Below are 19221 nucleotides of genomic sequence, written 5' to 3' on the forward strand. Positions count from 1 at the left end.
TTTATATCTTGCAATTCTGACTTTGTCTCGCAATTCCGACTTCTCGCAATTCTGACTTTATATCTCACAATTCTGACTCTTTTCTCACATTTCTGACTCTTGTCTCACAATTCTGACTTTATCTGGCAATTCTGACATTTTTTCTCGCAATTCTGACTTTTTGTCTCGCAATTCTGACTTTTATCTCAATTCTGACTTCTCGCAATTCTGACTTTTTTTCTAGCAATTCTGACTTTTTCTCGCAATTCTGACTTTATATCTAGCAATTCTGACTATATCTAGCAATTCTGACTTTGTCTCGCAATTCTGACTTTTTTCTCACAATTCTGACTTTGTCTCGCAATTCTGACTTTGTCTCGCAATTCTGACTTTTTTTTCTCGCAATTCTGACTTTTCGCAATTCTGACTTTATATCTAGCAATTCTGACTTTTTTTCTCGCATTTTGTTATTTTTGTTATATCTCGCAATTGTTATATCTCACAATTTTGACTTTGTCTTGCAATTCTGACTTTTTCTCGCAATTCTGACATTTTTTTTTCTCGCACTTCTGACTTTTCTCACAATTCTGACTTTTCGCAATTCTGACTTTTCGCAATTCTGACTTTTTCTCGCAATTCTGACTTTTTTTTTTCTCGCACTTCTGACTTTTCTCACAATTCTGACTTCTCGCAATTCTGACTTCTCGCAATTCTGACTTTATATCTAGCAATTCTGACTTTTTTTCTCGCAATTCTGACTTCTCGCAATTCTGACTTTTCTCGCAATTCTGACTTTTCTCGCAATTCTGACTTTTCTCGCAATTCTGACTTTGTCTCACAATTCTGACTTTTTTTCTCGCTACTCTGACTTTGTCTCGCAATTCTGATTTCTCGCAATTCTGACTTTTTTCTCGCTACTCTGACTTTATATCTTGCAATTCTGACTTTGTCTCACAATTCTGACTTTATCTCGCAATTCTGACATTTTTTCTCGCTACTCTGACTTTATATCTTGCAATTCTGACTTTGTCTCGCAATTCCGACTTCTCGCAATTCTGACTTTATATCTCACAATTCTGACTCTTTTCTCACATTTCTGACTCTTGTCTCACAATTCTGACTTTATCTGGCAATTCTGACATTTTTTCTCGCAATTCTGACTTTTTGTCTCGCAATTCTGACTTTTATCTCAATTCTGACTTCTCGCAATTCTGACTTTTTTTCTAGCAATTCTGACTTTATCTTGCAATTCTGACTTTTCTCACAATTCCGACTTCTCGCAATTCTGACTTTATATCTAGCAATTCTGACTTTTTTTCTCGCAATTCTGACTTCTCGCAATTCTGACTTTATATCTAGCAATTCTCACTTTTTTTTCTCGCAATTCTGACTTCTCGCAATTCTGACTTTATATCTAGCAATTCTGACTTCTCGCAATTCTGACTTTATATCTAGCAATTCTGACTTTTTTTTTCTTGCAATTCTGACTTTATATCTAGCAATTCTGACTTTTTTTTTCTTGCAATTCTGACTTTATCTAGCAATTCTGACTTTTTTTCTCACTACTCTGACTTTATATCTCGCAATTCTGACTTTGTCTCGCAATTCTGACTTCTCACAATTCTGTCTTTATTTCTCACAATTCTGACTTTATATCTAGCAATTCTGACTTTTTTTCTCGGTACTCTGACTTTATATCTCGCAATTCTGACTTTTCTCACAATTCTGACTCTTTTCTCGCAATTCTGACTTTATATCTCACAATTCTGACTCTCTTTTCTCGCAATTCTGACTCTTTTCTCGCAATTCTGGCATTTTTTTTCTGACAATTCTGACTTTATATCTCACAATTCTGACTCTTTTCTCGCAATTCTGACTCTTTTCTCACAATTCTGACATTTTTCTCACAATTCTGACTTCTCGCAATTCTGACTTTATATCTCACAATTCTGACTCTTTTCTCGCAATTCTGACTCTTTTCTCGCAATTCTGACATTTTTTTCTCGCAATTCTGACTTCTCGCAATTCTGACTTTATATCTCACAATTCTGACTCTTTTCTCACATTTCTGACTCTTGTCTCGCAATTCTGACTTTATCTGGCAATTCTGACATTTTTTCTCGCAATTCTGACTTTTATCTCAATTCTGACTTCTCGCAATTCTGACTTTTTTTCTAGCAATTCTGACTTTATCTTGCAATTCTGACTTTTCTCACGATTCCGACTTCTCGCAATTCTGACTTTATATCTAGCAATTCTGACTTTTTTTCTCGCAATTCTGACTTCTCGCAATTCTGACTTTATATCTAGCAATTCTCACTTTTTTTCTCGCAATTCTGACTTCTCGCAATTCTGACTTTATATCTAGCAATTCTGACTTCTCGCAATTCTGACTTTATATCTAGCAATTCTGACTTTTTTTTCTTGCAATTCTGACTTTATCTAGCAATTCTGACTTTTTTTCTCACTACTCTGACTTTATATCTCGCAATTCTGACTTTGTCTCACAATTCTGACTTCTCACAATTCTGTCTTTATTTCTCACAATTCTGACTTTATATCTAGCAATTCTGACTTTTTTTCTCGGTACTCTGACTTTATATCTCGCAATTCTGACTTTTCTCACAATTCTGACTCTTTTCTCGCAATTCTGACTTTATATCTCACAATTCTGACTCTCTTTTCTCGCAATTCTGACTCTTTTCTCGCAATTCTGGCATTTTTTTTCTCACAATTCTGACTTTATATCTCACAATTCTGACTCTTTTCTCGCAATTCTGACTCTTTTCTCACAATTCTGACATTTTTCTCACAATTCTGACTTCAAGCATTTTTTTCTCACAATTCTGACTTCTCGCAATTCTGACTTTATATCTCACAATTCTGACTCTTTTCTCGCAATTCTGACATTTTTTTCTCGCAATTCTGACTTTATATCTCACAATTCTGACTCTTTTCTCACATTTCTGACTCTTGTCTCGCAATTCTGACTTTATCTGGCAATTCTGACATTTTTTCTCGCAATTCTGACTTTTTGTCTCGCAATTCTGACTTTTATCTCAATTCTGACTTCTCGCAATTCTGACTTTTTTTCTAGCAATTCTGACTTTATCTTGCAATTCTGACTTTTCTCACAATTCCGACTTCTCGCAATTCTGACTTTATATCTAGCAATTCTGACTTTTTTTCTCGCAATTCTGACTTTTCTCGCAATTCTGACTTTTCTCGCAATTCTGACTTTGTCTCGCAATTCTGATTTCTCGCAATTCTGATTTCTCGCAATTCTGATTTCTCGCAATTCTGACTTTTTTCTCGCTACTCTGACTTTATATCTTGCAATTCTGACTTTGTCTCACAATTCTGACTTTATCTCGCAATTCTGAAATTTTTTCTCGCTACTCTGACTTTATATCTTGCAATTCTGACTTTGTCTCGCAATTCCGACTTCTCGCAATTCTGACTTTATATCTCACAATTCTGACTCTTTTCTCACATTTCTGACTCTTGTCTCACAATTCTGACTTTATCTGGCAATTCTGACATTTTTTCTCGCAATTCTGACTTTTTGTCTCGCAATTCTGACTTTTATCTCAATTCTGACTTCTCGCAATTCTGACTTTTTTTCTAGCAATTCTGACTTTTTCTCGCAATTCTGACTTTATATCTAGCAATTCTGACTTTTTTTCTCGCATTTTGTTATTTTTGTTATATCTCGCAATTGTTATATCTCACAATTTTGACTTTGTCTTGCAATTCTGACTTTTTCTCGCAATTCTGACATTTTTTTTTCTCGCACTTCTGACTTTTCTCACAATTCTGACTTTTCGCAATTCTGACTTTTCGCAATTCTGACTTTTTCTCGCAATTCTGACTTTTTTTTTTCTCGCACTTCTGACTTTTCTCACAATTCTGACTTCTCGCAATTCTGACTTTTTTTCTCGTAATTCTGACTTCTCGCAATTCTGACTTCTCGCAATTCTGACTTCTCGCAATTCTGACTTTATATCTAGCAATTCTGACTTTTTTTCTCGCAATTCTGACTTCTCGCAATTCTGACTTTTCTCGCAATTCTGACTTTTCTCGCAATTCTGACTTTTCTTTTATCGCAATTCTGACTTTTATCGCAATTCTGACTTTTTTTCTCGCTACTCTGACTTTGTCTCGCAATTCTGATTTCTCGCAATTCTGACTTTTTTCTCGCTACTCTGACTTTATATCTTGCAATTCTGACTTTGTCTCACAATTCTGACTTTATCTCGCAATTCTGACATTTTTTCTCGCTACTCTGACTTTATATCTTGCAATTCTGACTTTGTCTCGCAATTCCGACTTCTCGCAATTCTGACTTTATATCTCACAATTCTGACTCTTTTCTCACATTTCTGACTCTTGTCTCACAATTCTGACTTTATCTGGCAATTCTGACATTTTTTCTCGCAATTCTGACTTTTTGTCTCGCAATTCTGACTTTTATCTCAATTCTGACTTCTCGCAATTCTGACTTTTTTTCTAGCAATTCTGACTTTATCTTGCAATTCTGACTTTTCTCACAATTCCGACTTCTCGCAATTCTGACTTTATATCTAGCAATTCTGACTTTTTTTCTCGCAATTCTGACTTCTCGCAATTCTGACTTTATATCTAGCAATTCTCACTTTTTTTTCTCGCAATTCTGACTTCTCGCAATTCTGACTTTATATCTAGCAATTCTGACTTCTCGCAATTCTGACTTTATATCTAGCAATTCTGACTTTTTTTTTCTTGCAATTCTGACTTTATATCTAGCAATTCTGACTTTTTTTTTCTTGCAATTCTGACTTTATCTAGCAATTCTGACTTTTTTTCTCACTACTCTGACTTTATATCTCGCAATTCTGACTTTGTCTCGCAATTCTGACTTCTCACAATTCTGTCTTTATTTCTCACAATTCTGACTTTATATCTAGCAATTCTGACTTTTTTTCTCGGTACTCTGACTTTATATCTCGCAATTCTGACTTTTCTCACAATTCTGACTCTTTTCTCGCAATTCTGACTTTATATCTCACAATTCTGACTCTCTTTTCTCGCAATTCTGACTCTTTTCTCGCAATTCTGGCATTTTTTTTCTCACAATTCTGACTTTATATCTCACAATTCTGACTCTTTTCTCGCAATTCTGACTCTTTTCTCACAATTCTGACATTTTTCTCACAATTCTGACTTCAAGCATTTTTTCTCACAATTCTGACTTCTCGCAATTCTGACTTTATATCTCACAATTCTGACTCTTTTCTCGCAATTCTGACTCTTTTCTCGCAATTCTGACATTTTTTCTCGCAATTCTGACTTCTCGCAATTCTGACTTTATATCTCACAATTCTGACTCTTTTCTCACATTTCTGACTCTTGTCTCGCAATTCTGACTTTATCTGGCAATTCTGACATTTTTTCTCGCAATTCTGACTTTTATCTCAATTCTGACTTCTCGCAATTCTGACTTTTTTTCTAGCAATTCTGACTTTATCTTGCAATTCTGACTTTTCTCACGATTCCGACTTCTCGCAATTCTGACTTTATATCTAGCAATTCTGACTTTTTTTCTCGCAATTCTGACTTCTCGCAATTCTGACTTTATATCTAGCAATTCTCACTTTTTTTTCTCGCAATTCTGACTTCTCGCAATTCTGACTTTATATCTAGCAATTCTGACTTCTCGCAATTCTGACTTTATATCTAGCAATTCTGACTTTTTTTTCTTGCAATTCTGACTTTATCTAGCAATTCTGACTTTTTTTCTCACTACTCTGACTTTATATCTCGCAATTCTGACTTTGTCTCACAATTCTGACTTCTCACAATTCTGTCTTTATTTCTCACAATTCTGACTTTATATCTAGCAATTCTGACTTTTTTTCTCGGTACTCTGACTTTATATCTCGCAATTCTGACTTTTCTCACAATTCTGACTCTTTTCTCGCAATTCTGACTTTATATCTCACAATTCTGACTCTCTTTTCTCGCAATTCTGACTCTTTTCTCGCAATTCTGGCATTTTTTTCCTCGCAATTCTGACTTTATATCTCACAATTCTGACTCTCTTTTCTCGCAATTCTGACTCTTTTCTCGCAATTCTGGCATTTTTTTTCTCACAATTCTGACTTTATATCTCACAATTCTGACTCTTTTCTCGCAATTCTGACTCTTTTCTCACAATTCTGACATTTTTCTCACAATTCTGACTTCAAGCATTTTTTCTCACAATTCTGACTTCTCGCAATTCTGACTTTATATCTCACAATTCTGACTCTTTTCTCGCAATTCTGACTCTTTTCTCGCAATTCTGACATTTTTTTCTCGCAATTCTGACTTCTCGCAATTCTGACTTTATATCTCACAATTCTGACTCTTTTCTCACATTTCTGACTCTTGTCTCGCAATTCTGACTTTATCTGGCAATTCTGACATTTTTTCTCGCAATTCTGACTTTTATCTCAATTCTGACTTCTCGCAATTCTGACTTTTTTTCTAGCAATTCTGACTTTATCTTGCAATTCTGACTTTTCTCACGATTCCGACTTCTCGCAATTCTGACTTTATATCTAGCAATTCTGACTTTTTTTCTCGCAATTCTGACTTCTCGCAATTCTGACTTTATATCTAGCAATTCTCACTTTTTTTTCTCGCAATTCTGACTTCTCGCAATTCTGACTTTATATCTAGCAATTCTGACTTCTCGCAATTCTGACTTTATATCTAGCAATTCTGACTTTTTTTTCTTGCAATTCTGACTTTATCTAGCAATTCTGACTTTTTTTCTCACTACTCTGACTTTATATCTCGCAATTCTGACTTTGTCTCACAATTCTGACTTCTCACAATTCTGTCTTTATTTCTCACAATTCTGACTTTATATCTAGCAATTCTGACTTTTTTTCTCGGTACTCTGACTTTATATCTCGCAATTCTGACTTTTCTCACAATTCTGACTCTTTTCTCGCAATTCTGACTTTATATCTCACAATTCTGACTCTCTTTTCTCGCAATTCTGACTCTTTTCTCGCAATTCTGGCATTTTTTTCCTCACAATTCTGACTTTATATCTCACAATTCTGACTCTTTTCTCGCAATTCTGACTCTTTTCTCACAATTCTGACATTTTTCTCACAATTCTGACTTCAAGCATTTTTTTCTCACAATTCTGACTTCTCGCAATTCTGACTTTATATCTCACAATTCTGACTCTTTTCTCGCAATTCTGACATTTTTTTCTCGCAATTCTGACTTTATATCTCACAATTCTGACTCTTTTCTCACATTTCTGACTCTTGTCTCGCAATTCTGACTTTATCTGGCAATTCTGACATTTTTTCTCGCAATTCTGACTTTTGTCTCGCAATTCTGACTTTTATCTCAATTCTGACTTCTCGCAATTCTGACTTTTTTTCTAGCAATTCTGACTTTATCTTGCAATTCTGACTTTTCTCACAATTCCGACTTCTCGCAATTCTGACTTTATATCTAGCAATTCTGACTTTTTTTCTCGCAATTCTGACTTCTCGCAATTCTGACTTTATATCTAGCAATTCTCTTTTTTTTCTCGCAATTCTGACTTCTCGCAATTCTGACTTTATATCTAGCAATTCTGACTTCTCGCAATTCTGACTTTATATCTAGCAATTCTGACTTCTCGCAATTCTGACTTTATATCTAGCAATTCTGACTTTTTTTTCTTGCAATTCTGACTTTATCTAGCAATTCTGACTTTTTTTCTCACTACTCTGACTTTATATCTCGCAATTCTGACTTTGTCTCGCAATTCTGACTTCTCACAATTCTGTCTTTATTTCTCACAATTCTGACTTTATATCTAGCAATTCTGACTTTTTTTCTCGGTACTCTGACTTTATATCTCGCAATTCTGACTTTTCTCACAATTCTGACTCTTTTCTCGCAATTCTGACTTTATATCTCACAATTCTGACTCTCTTTTCTCGCAATTCTGACTCTTTTCTCGCAATTCTGGCATTTTTTTTCTCACAATTCTGACTTTATATCTCACAATTCTGACTCTTTTCTCGCAATTCTGACTCTTTTCTCACAATTCTGACATTTTTCTCACAATTCTGACTTCAAGCATTTTTTCTCACAATTCTGACTTCTCGCAATTCTGACTTTATATCTCACAATTCTGACTCTTTTCTCGCAATTCTGACTCTTTTCTCACAATTCTGACATTTTTCTCACAATTCTGACTTCAAGCATTTTTTCTCACAATTCTGACTTCTCGCAATTCTGACTTTATATCTCACAATTCTGACTCTTTTCTCGCAATTCTGACTCTTTTCTCGCAATTCTGACATTTTTTTCTCGCAATTCTGACTTCTCGCAATTCTGACTTTATATCTCACAATTCTGACTCTTTTCTCACATTTCTGACTCTTGTCTCGCAATTCTGACTTTATCTGGCAATTCTGACATTTTTTCTCGCAATTCTGACTTTTTGTCTCGCAATTCTGACTTTTATCTCAATTCTGACTTCTCGCAATTCTGACTTTTTTTCTAGCAATTCTGACTTTATCTTGCAATTCTGACTTTTCTCACAATTCCGACTTCTCGCAATTCTGACTTTATATCTAGCAATTCTGACTTTTTTTCTCGCAATTCTGACTTCTCGCAATTCTGACTTTATATCTAGCAATTTCTCTTTTTTTCTCGCAATTCTGACTTCTCGCAATTCTGACTTTATATCTAGCAATTCTGACTTCTCGCAATTCTGACTTTATATCTAGCAATTCTGACTTTTTTTTTCTTGCAATTCTGACTTTATCTAGCAATTCTGACTTTTTTTCTCACTACTCTGACTTTATATCTCGCAATTCTGACTTTGTCTCGCAATTCTGACTTCTCACAATTCTGTCTTTATTTCTCACAATTCTGACTTTATATCTAGCAATTCTGACTTTTTTTCTCGGTACTCTGACTTTATATCTCGCAATTCTGACTTTTCTCACAATTCTGACTCTTTTCTCGCAATTCTGACTTTATATCTCACAATTCTGACTCTCTTTTCTCGCAATTCTGACTCTTTTCTCGCAATTCTGGCATTTTTTTTCTCACAATTCTGACTCTTTTCTCGCAATTCTGACTCTTTTCTCGCAATTCTGGCATTTTTTTTCTCACAATTCTGACTTTATATCTCACAATTCTGACTCTTTTCTCGCAATTCTGACTCTTTTCTCGCAATTCTGACATTTTTTTTCTCGCAATTCTGACTTCTCGCAATTCTGACTTTATATCTAGCAATTCTGACTTTTTTTCTCGCAATTCTGACTTCTCGCAATTCTGACTTTGTCTCGCAATTCTGACTCTTGTCTCACAATTCTGACTTTTTTCGCACAATTCTGACTTTGTGTCGAGCGTCGGTTTGGGCAACTTCGGACTCAGACGCTGCTGACGTGAGCCAACCCTGCAGTCTGCTTTCATTGCCACTAGTACGTCGGCGTCGGCTTGGTGTATTCAGGATTTTATAATGAATAGCAATCGCTACATCTGCATTTCCAAAATTATTTTGTAAATTTATTTTAAAACAATCAATTTCAACAAAGTCAAAGCATATTGGCTCCCTACAAGCTTCTTACCTGCTCATAAGTCATATTTTTCAGATACCCGTCTTTCTTTCTTTATTATTTGGTGGTGTTTTGATGTCGTTAGTGACATTCGCACTGATCAGATTCATACACGCAGGAGCCGAAGCACAACTCATGTATAATCAAAACAATGTTCCTCTGCAAGTAACTTGTAGTTTTATGCTTCAACGGCTAGAGGTCCAAAAGTCAAATCTATAGTGTAGCTTTAAGAACTATTTACTGAGCCTAAGAACTGAAGAACTTAATAAGAGTGTATTTGTTTTACAGATGCGTGGATGAGCATTATTAACTGCGTGAATCAGTGGAGCTGGGGCAGGAATCATAACTTCCTCCACAATATGAAAGGTAAGAACAGACCTGCTGACTTGAAATTCCATGTGAATAATATAATAATGCTGTGATCCCTCAGGCAAAGCAGTTCCCTCCACTCTTCTGGAAACTAAGACGAGAGACTATGAAGATGCCGGACTGTTGCTGAACTCACCCTACTTCTCAGTGCTGAGAAAAGAGAGAGACATCGACCTCATCATTTCACTGGATTTCAGTGAGGGTGATCCTTTCATGGTATTATACACATTTTTAATTCTCTACAGTTTCACTCATAAGAAAATGTTAGTGATAAAAAAAGAGCAATTGTGATGCTTTTCCACTGCAGACGGTGAAGGAAGCTGCCAAGATGTGCAAGGAACTAAACATCCCTTTCCCTGAGGTCAACATTCCCAGTGGACACTCAGAGAAACCGATAGACTTCTATCTGTTCAAAGGCAAAAACACTCCAACCGTGATCCACATCCCTCTCTTTAATGTGGTCAACTGTGGAGGCAAGTTAAAGTCTTACAATGTCCTGAATAAAACTGAAATATCAACTGAGTTCTGACTGAAGTGTGTTCATGTTTCTTCAGGTGATATTGAGACCTGGAGGAATAATTATAAGACCTTTCAAGGTCCTTACAGCGCTGAGAAGATCACTGATCTCATGAAGGCCGCTGGAAAAAACATCACAAACAACAAAGACAGTCTGCTGGAGCAGATCTGTGCGGTCATTGGGCAAAAAGGATCCAGGCACATGAATACATATAACACTGACTAAAATCTGAATATAGACTAAACTAATCTGCATATCAGCAGTGTTGGGGGTAACACATTACAAGAAACTTGAGTTACGTAATCAGATTACTTTTTCAAGTAACTAGTAAAATAACGCATTACTTTTAAATGTACAATGTAATATCTGAGTTACTTTTTCAAATCAGTAGCACAAGTTATTTTTTTTTTTTTTCATATTTATTGACTGATGCCTCTCCTGTCGCCATGTTGAGAGGAATCGTAAGTGTGTGTAACATAACATTACTTTCCTTAAAATTAACTAAGTAATGCAATTAGTTACTTTTTATGGGTGTAATGCAATATTGTAACGCATTACTTTCAAGTCATCTTCATTTATATAGCACTTTTCACAATATAGATTGTTTCAAAGCAGCTTCACAGTGATAATAGTAAAATTAATGGACAGAGATTGTTTTGGCTTTACAGCAGCTCTAAGAACTTAAAGTTATCAAGTTAAAGTAGGTTTTTAATTGAATCACTTCTGTTGTAAAAATTGTAAGGGGCCGCTTAAATGACACCTTTGTAACTGAAAACAGAAGACTTTTAATGCCAAAGTAACGCTGCGTATCAGTCATTTTACAACAGTATTTAATTTCTTTTTCTGTCAGCATCATTTTTTTTCTGCAAAATTGACATTAGATTATCAGAGGTTTCCATTTTAATTCTGTTTAATATATTTCTGCATGTTTTAATGTTTCTTCATGCATGTTGATTATAATAAAACAGAGTTTTGGTCCTGAATGCTGACTGGTCGATTCAAAGTTTCATCATTTTTAGTTTTCACCCTAGTATTTTGGACATAGAGTATTTAAAAAGGGTTCTTATTAATTCCACAAGGGTTAGGATTTGGTTTCCCTAAAAGCAGTGTAATAATTACATTTCCCAGAATTCTTTCTATGCCCTTAACAGTTAAATACACTAAAAACATGAATGAATGAATGGCATGGTTTATTAACTAGATGTATCTATTTGATTTTAGTTTAGAAATCATATTTTCAAGAAAGCATCTATTTGATTCCTTAGAATCAGTATAAACCAGCCCATTTGTGAAATAATCAAATTGAATCAGTTAAAGACCCCCTGTGGTGAAAATCAAGTTTTTAATGTTGTTTATATGTCTATGTGGTGTTTTTAATATGCTTTAAGACAAACCATGTGCAAATTCACCAGTCAACACCATTGCTGAGTATTTTCTTCTTAAATCTGAAGTGAAAAAAACGCGGTTTGAAATCGCTGGTGTGTGTGACGTCACTAACTACCTTGTAACCAATCATGTCAACATGCCGGCGGGCTTTAGCATATCATTAACAGCGAACTAGCAGGGAAGTCTCGAGAGAAGCCAGGTTATTTCAGTATATTTTTCTGTTGATGTGAAAAATTGTGTAGAATTAGCATAGAATTATGATGAACTATATACCTTTCTCCACTGACATTCTGAGGTGTTAAAGCGTTTGTAAGGAGACTGATTGTTAGAAGTTGTCTGACTCTGAGATGGCGAATGGGAACATGGTTTGTGTAACATTATCAACACATTATTAGCTGTTTGATAACATAGTCAAGCAAAAGTCTAATCATATTAATTACCGTTATGTGTCTGACTTTGTATAGAGCGACACCATTGTGCAGCGTTTACCTCAGTAACTTGACCGAGTAGATCTCTGAGCTGGTGTCAGTGAGTGGAGGCGGGGCTAATTTGCATATTCATTGATTTGCGTATACTAACTGAGGCGAGGGTGTAGAGTTAGTTTCAAGCTATTTTAAGGCAAGAAGAAATGTTTTTTCACAGGAAAACAAAAACTTTGCCATTTTGGTGATTTTACGGACTTCAGGAGGACTTTATACAGGTACTGGTCAAATAATTAGAATATCGTGAAAAAGTTCATTTTTTTATTGTAAATTATTTCAAAAAATGAAACTTTCATTTATACTAGATTCCCTACATGTAAAGTAAAACATTTCAAAAGTTTTTTTTTTTTTTTTAATTTGTTGATTAGAGCGTACAGCTCATGAAAGTCCAAAATCCAGTATCTCAAAATATTAGAATATTTACATTTGAGTTTCATTAAATGACCATCCCTACAGTATAAATTCCGGGTATCTTGAAACCACACTAATGGGGAAGACTGCTGACTTGGCAATGGTCAAGGAGACAATCATTGACACCCTCCACAAAGAGAGTAAGTCACAGAAGGTCATTACTGAATGGGGTGGCTGTTTACAGAGTGATGTATCAAAGCATATTAAATGCAAAGTTGACTAGAAGGAAGAAATTGGGTAGGCAAAGGTGCACAAGCAACAGGGATGACCACAAGCTTGAGAATACTGTCAAGTAAAGCCGATTCAGACACTTGGGAGAGCTTCATAATGAGTAGAATGAAGCCGGAGTCAGAGCATCAAGAGTCACCACACTCGGACATCTTCAGGAAAAGGACTACCAAGCCACTTCTGAAACAGAAACAACGTCAGAAGCATCTTACCTGGGCTAAGGAGAAAAAGAACTGGACAGTGAACAGTGGTCGAAAGTCCTCTTTTCAGATAAAAGTAAATTTTGCATTTCATGTTAAATTCATGGTCCCAAAGTCTGAAGGAAGACTGGAGAGGCACAGAATCCAAGCTGCTTGAAGTCTAGTGTGAAGTTTCTGAAGTCAGTAATGATTTGGGGGGCCGTGACATCTGCTGGTGTTGGTCCATTGTGTTTTATCTAAGTGCAAAGTCAATGCAACCATCTTCCAGGAGATTTTGGAGCACTTTATGCTCCAAAATGAAAGATGAGAAACAGTCGATCCAACAATATACAGATGATCTGAAGGCTCAATAGTGCCTCAGCAGTGCCACAGGCTGATCACTTCCATGCCACACTTCACTGATGCTGTAATTTGTGCTAGAGCAAGTCATTTGCTGTAATATGTGCTGCTGACCAAGTATTGAGTGCACAAATGAACATACTTTAAAGAACTTGAACTTTTCTGTTTTGAAAATCCATTTTTTGATTGATCTTAGGAAATATTCTAATATTTTGAGATACTGGATTTTGGACTTACATGAGCTGTACGCTCTAATCATCAAAATTAAAAAAAAAAAAAACAACTTTTGAAATGTTTTACTTTACATGTAGGGAATCTAGAATATATGAAAGTTTCATTTTTAAAAATAATTTACAATAAAAAAATGAACTTTTTCAGGATATTCTAATTATATGACCAGCACCTGTATGTACACTGTTGTTATATGAAGCACAGCACATTTTGGCTCTCCTAGCAGAATATGCTTGCCTAGGGTCATTTCACTGTTCAACACTGTTAAAAAAAAAAAAAAAAAAATGCACTGATAGTGATACAAGGTTTGTTGTATATCTTGTGGGGTATTTAGATAGAATTTAAATTTTGAATTTAACAAATGTTATAAATGTTTTTATTATGGTAATTAGCAAATGTTAAAATAAATCAGTTAAGCTTGCAAATGGACTTATGTCATTAATACCAGTTATGTGTGACGCTGACCGCACACCAAGATCACGATAGTCAGAGCTGATAAATACAGTGATATGTTATGAGTTACTGTACCAAACATAAATCATGTTAATTCATGCAAATAATGTGGTATGTCCTTCTACTGTAGCATGAAACCAGTCCATGTTGCAGTTCAGGAGTCAGAAAAGACTGACAGAAAAGACAATAAATAATACACAAAACCCAAAGATTTTGATAATGACAAAGGTGAGTTCAGTCAAATAGTGCTGGTCCCAATTTGGGAGGTCACTTAAATGATCAACATTAAAACTATTCATTCTGAAAAAACTGTTGTCAGCATTTTACTTTTGTTTTTAGGTGAATAATTATTCTATATTAATGTATATGCTGTATTTTATTACTTTAAATACCATTTTTATTTAAATACTGTTACCTTTAGACACAGATATACAGCAATGCATCTTATTATCTCATGTTTGTAGCATTGCTGTCCTGCAACCACTTATCTTAAACACTTATCTAAAAATGACAACTTTTTAAATGAGACTTTAATAAGAAAATGTAATTTGAAAAGTAACCAGTAAAGATGTCAGACAAATAGATTGGAGTAAAAATTATGTTTGCCTCTTATATTGTGCAGTAGAAATCTAAATGCTCTCAACAAGTTATTTGAAGGCTGCTACTGTTTAATCTGAACAACAAAAACAACACCATCACACTAGCTATTGCTCCAGTCTATGTGTAATGTTCACATATGTCTCCAAACCCTCCCAGAATAGGCCACTGTGACCTAAAAGTCAATCGTAAAACATTTCATCATAACTACAGGTTGACAGCAGCAATGTTTCCCTCTGCACCTGAAGGTCGGGGTGGCCATCAAAGGGGTCAGAGTTCCTCCGTTCCTAATGTAGTCGGCTGCAAGCTCCTCAGCAGGTGGAAAGAACTGAGGTGGGATCCGAGCGGATCTGAGATGGGCTTCAAAAAGAGCATCAGGTATGCCCTTGGATGGGATTGTATGTGTATTCCAGGCAGGGATGAAATTCTGCAGCCCAACCATGCAGCATTTTGAAGCAATGGCTGAGACACAATGCTTCCCAAAGGGGTCATCAATGTCCAGAAAACCATTGTTGACCAAGGCACACAGTGTGTACTTAACTGGGTAGTTTATTCGCAAGTTGACTTCTACCCACTTTCTTTCAGCAGCGTGGTTCTGTCTTGACTGACTTTGAATGAAAAGGTGCCTGTTGACATTAGTGCGAAAGGCACTAAGATTATCTTGATGATACAGACATAAATAAAATTCACATCCATGATCAACTCTTAGCTGATCAAAAAGGCCATGACTCTAGCAGATTTTTCTGTACACTTCGTCATAAATGATAAGATTATTCTTGATCAGCATTACAGAAAATCCTAAAATTTTCCCAATGAAACCATCAGAAGCAACAACTTCAGTAACCCCAAAATCCACAAGCTTTTCATTTTGGTCCATATGTAGTCTGTGACCAGCATACTCAGCGTAATAGACAAGGGGATTCGTTTGGCGAGCAGTTGCCTCTCTGAGTGTACTGCGGGGTAATTTGTGCCAGTGTGCGCCTTACCGCTCTTTCACCCAACCTGTATCCCGAAGCTCTCAACATCCCAGTCATCATCTTTCTACCGTACGCAGGGCCGCAAACAGTAACTGCTGGTCGAACAACTGCACCCACACCATCTCTCCCTAGCCGTGCGTAATCAAAACGATGAATGTTCCTCGATGCACAAAATTTAGAAATTGAGGAAATGCTGGAGCCTCTCCCGAGTCCATATTGCTGCTGTAGGACCTCTTGAACTTGTTTGCATGTGTATCCCAGCTCCTCTACTAACCTGCGGATTACACTTTCGTAATCATCAAGCACACTCCACTCACACATCGTCCAGACAATCTTTGTTACACGTAGTCACACAGTTAATAGATGCCTGATGATAAATTATTGCATGGTCAGACGTGTCAATGCATACAGCACTCTGGGTAAATACAGCCACATCCCAACCCCCCCGCTCCCCCCACTGGTACGGTCCAACCGGGAGCGCAAATCTGAGAAATGGAAAATCAAAATAATGAATCATTTTTATGTTAGTTCAAAAATCAGATTCGGATGCAACAACCCAAACTCGTAAAATTGAAAATTAAAATGAGAGACAATTATCCATTTGTAAATTGCTCCAAAGAAATTGAAAATTAAAGTTAGAAGCCAACTTTTCATTTGGTTCATTTTGATGGTGCGAATTGAACAAAGAACTGCAAAGCGTTACACGGACCGTATAGGATGAACCGCCGAACAGGAGGGCTCGCGCTCTTCAGTTACAATGACAGAATATGACAGAGAGTTCGTGCTTTAAAGCGAAACAGACACTGGAATTAATAATTCTCTCTGCCATCTCTGATATAATCATCATGGACTTTAAGATCATCAAACTGCGTGACATAAATTCCGTTATGACGCAATTTCACATGCTTCCGTAATTTTTCTGCGTTAAATATGCGTTAAAATATTTTAACGCGTTAAGGATTTTGAATTAATGGCATGCATTAATGCGTTAACGTTGACAGCCCTAATTTATATATGTACATATATAAAGTCCTAATATATGTATGCATGCATGTATGTAAATGTGTGTGTGTATATATATAATTTACATAAATTTAAAGGTCCAGATTTGAATTGCTTTTGTTTTCTAAAGAAGTTTTGTTTTACCTGTTGATTCAGCAAAAAGCCCACTTCTTTCAAGCACCTTGTTGAGCTTAAAGGGAAAAATTTGGTTGTCAGGACAGTCATGTGAAGTTTCCACACACTGACACACTTTCAGGAAAACATCATTTGATAAAACGCAGATGAAAAATAAATCACATGCTTATTCAGCAGTTGACAAGTGACCTAAAAATGTATGTCACTGAATTATGCAACTCTACTTCACTGGAAACAGAAAGTAGCTCGCTTCCACTGGACGTTTACATGCTTCTGAGAACAATATCGACGCCATTATGACTATGGGGGCTTTCACATTGGCAGTTTAGTTGGAAACGGGGTGCGTTTCTCATGAAAAATCCTTAATGTGAAAGCTGTCATGGGAACCCAGCTGATGATGGACCCCTGAACCCCACAACCTTGAAGCAAGAGTGGGAAAAGATGAGCGGGACAATCTGCCTGCTGCTGTGTCTGCGCCAAACATTCGTGTGCTCTCCATCAGCATGACTACCTGTAAAACGTCTCGGGTTACGAGTGTAACCCCTGTTCCCTGAGTAAGGGAACGAGACGCTACGTCAATGACGTGATGGGAACCTTCTGCATTTTGTGTCCGTGAAGCACCTCTGTATCCAACCAATGAGAAGACGTGACGTCAGAGGCGGGTGACGTCACGGACCAGGAAACTATAAAGCATACCCAAAAGCAGAGAATGCCAGCTTCTAGAATATGTCTGAAGCAAGCGCTCCAGGTATGAGGGAGGTACGGCAACGTGACGTAGCGTCTCGTTCCCTTACTCAGGGAACAGGGGTTACACTCGTAACCCGAGACGTTCCCTTTCGTGGGAACTATCGACGCTACGTCAATGACGTGATGGGAACGCTGTCCCAACTACGCCGTATCTTCAAGTGCCTGGCTGCTATCTTGCAAGACCAAGGAACCTGGAGTAGAACTTATATTAAGATTATAAAATCTGATGAAAGTGTGCTGGGATGACCATCCAGCTGCACCACATATGTCGTCCAGTGACACTCCTGACAAAAGAGCTTTAGAAGCGGCCATACCTCTTGTAGAATGAGCTCTAACGGCTAAGGGACATGGCTGTCCCACTGCTTTATATGCGAGTGAGATGGCCTCAACCACCCACTTGCTCATCCTCTGCTTGGATGCTGGGCCCCCCCTTCTAGGGGACCCGTAACATACAAATAATCGATCTGTTTTTCTTCCCCGGCAGGTCTGTGGGTGTAGGCATCCAGCGCCCTCACAGGGCAAAGCAGATTACGTTTTTCCTGATCCTGATTTTCAAATGGAGGAGGACAGAAAGCCTCCAATACAATGGGACCTGGGACTCTAGTGGGGACCTTTGGCACATAGCCCGGTCTAGTATGTAAGAAAGCCTTGATCATACCAGGCGCAAATTCCAAACATGATGGAGCGACTGACAGCGCTTGCAAATCACCAATCCTTTTCAAGGAAGAAATTGCTAACAGAAAGACTGTTTTTAGTGTTAGAAATTTATCTGACACTTCTTCTATTGGCTCGAAGGGAGCCTCAGCTAACCCTTGGAGCACAATAGATAAGTCCCAGGTCGGAGCTTTTGTGCGCACCGAAGGCCTCAACCTCAGTGCACCACGGAGGAAGCGTATAACTAGGGGGTCTCGACCCACCGAGGAGCCCCCTACAGGATTATGATAAGCCGAGATGGCTGCGATATATACCTTCAATGTTGAAGGGGTTAAGCCTTCTGAAAACTTTTCCTGAAGGAATTGTAGCACACAGCTAATAGGAGAGTGGACAGGGTCCGTATTACGCTGGCCACACCATGTGGCGAACAGTTTCCATTTATACATATACAGCTTCCTCGTGGAGGGAGCTCTGGAGTGAAGGATGGTCTCCACAACCTCGGTTGGGAGACCAGATTCTATGAGCCTTGCCCCCTCAGAGGCCAGGCCCATAGTTTCCACATTTCTGGGCGGGGATGGAGGATCGTGCCGCCCGCTTGTGACAGGAGATCCTGTCTGAGAGGAAGCTCCATAGGAGAGCCGTGAAGGAGAGATATTAGGTCCGCAAACCATATTCTTGTCGGCCAGTAAGGGGCCACCAGTATTAGGTCGGCCCTCTCCTGGCGAACCTTCTCCAGAACTCCCGGGAGCAATGAGACCGGGGGGAATGCATACAGACGTAGCCTCGGCCACGTCTGTAGCATAGCATCTAGCCCTAGAGGCGCTGGGTGCTCCAGAGAGTACCACAGAGGGCACTGAGTTGACTCCTCTGTGGCAAATAGATCGACTTGAGCTCGACCATAGACTT

The 19221-nt window shown here is 37.5% G+C and overlaps 1 protein-coding gene across 1 annotated transcript in view; it reads left to right on the top strand.

Moving 5' to 3' along the window:
• Nucleotides 1-11257, top strand: part of LOC125266278 (cytosolic phospholipase A2 gamma-like) — a 55382-nt gene extending 44125 nt beyond the window's left edge. Inside the window, exons 12-15 of the mRNA XM_048186793.1 lie at nt 9876-9953; nt 10018-10172; nt 10264-10429; nt 10511-11257. Coding sequence (XP_048042750.1) covers nt 9876-9953; nt 10018-10172; nt 10264-10429; nt 10511-10698 — 587 coding nt within the window. The 3' untranslated portion in view covers nt 10699-11257. The remainder of the gene's footprint in view (nt 1-9875; nt 9954-10017; nt 10173-10263; nt 10430-10510) is intronic.
• Nucleotides 11258-19221: the final 7964 nt, after the last annotated feature.

Source organism: Megalobrama amblycephala, linkage group LG4 (assembly GCF_018812025.1).
Source record: "Megalobrama amblycephala isolate DHTTF-2021 linkage group LG4, ASM1881202v1, whole genome shotgun sequence".
NCBI classification, from domain to species: domain Eukaryota; kingdom Metazoa; phylum Chordata; class Actinopteri; order Cypriniformes; family Xenocyprididae; genus Megalobrama; species Megalobrama amblycephala.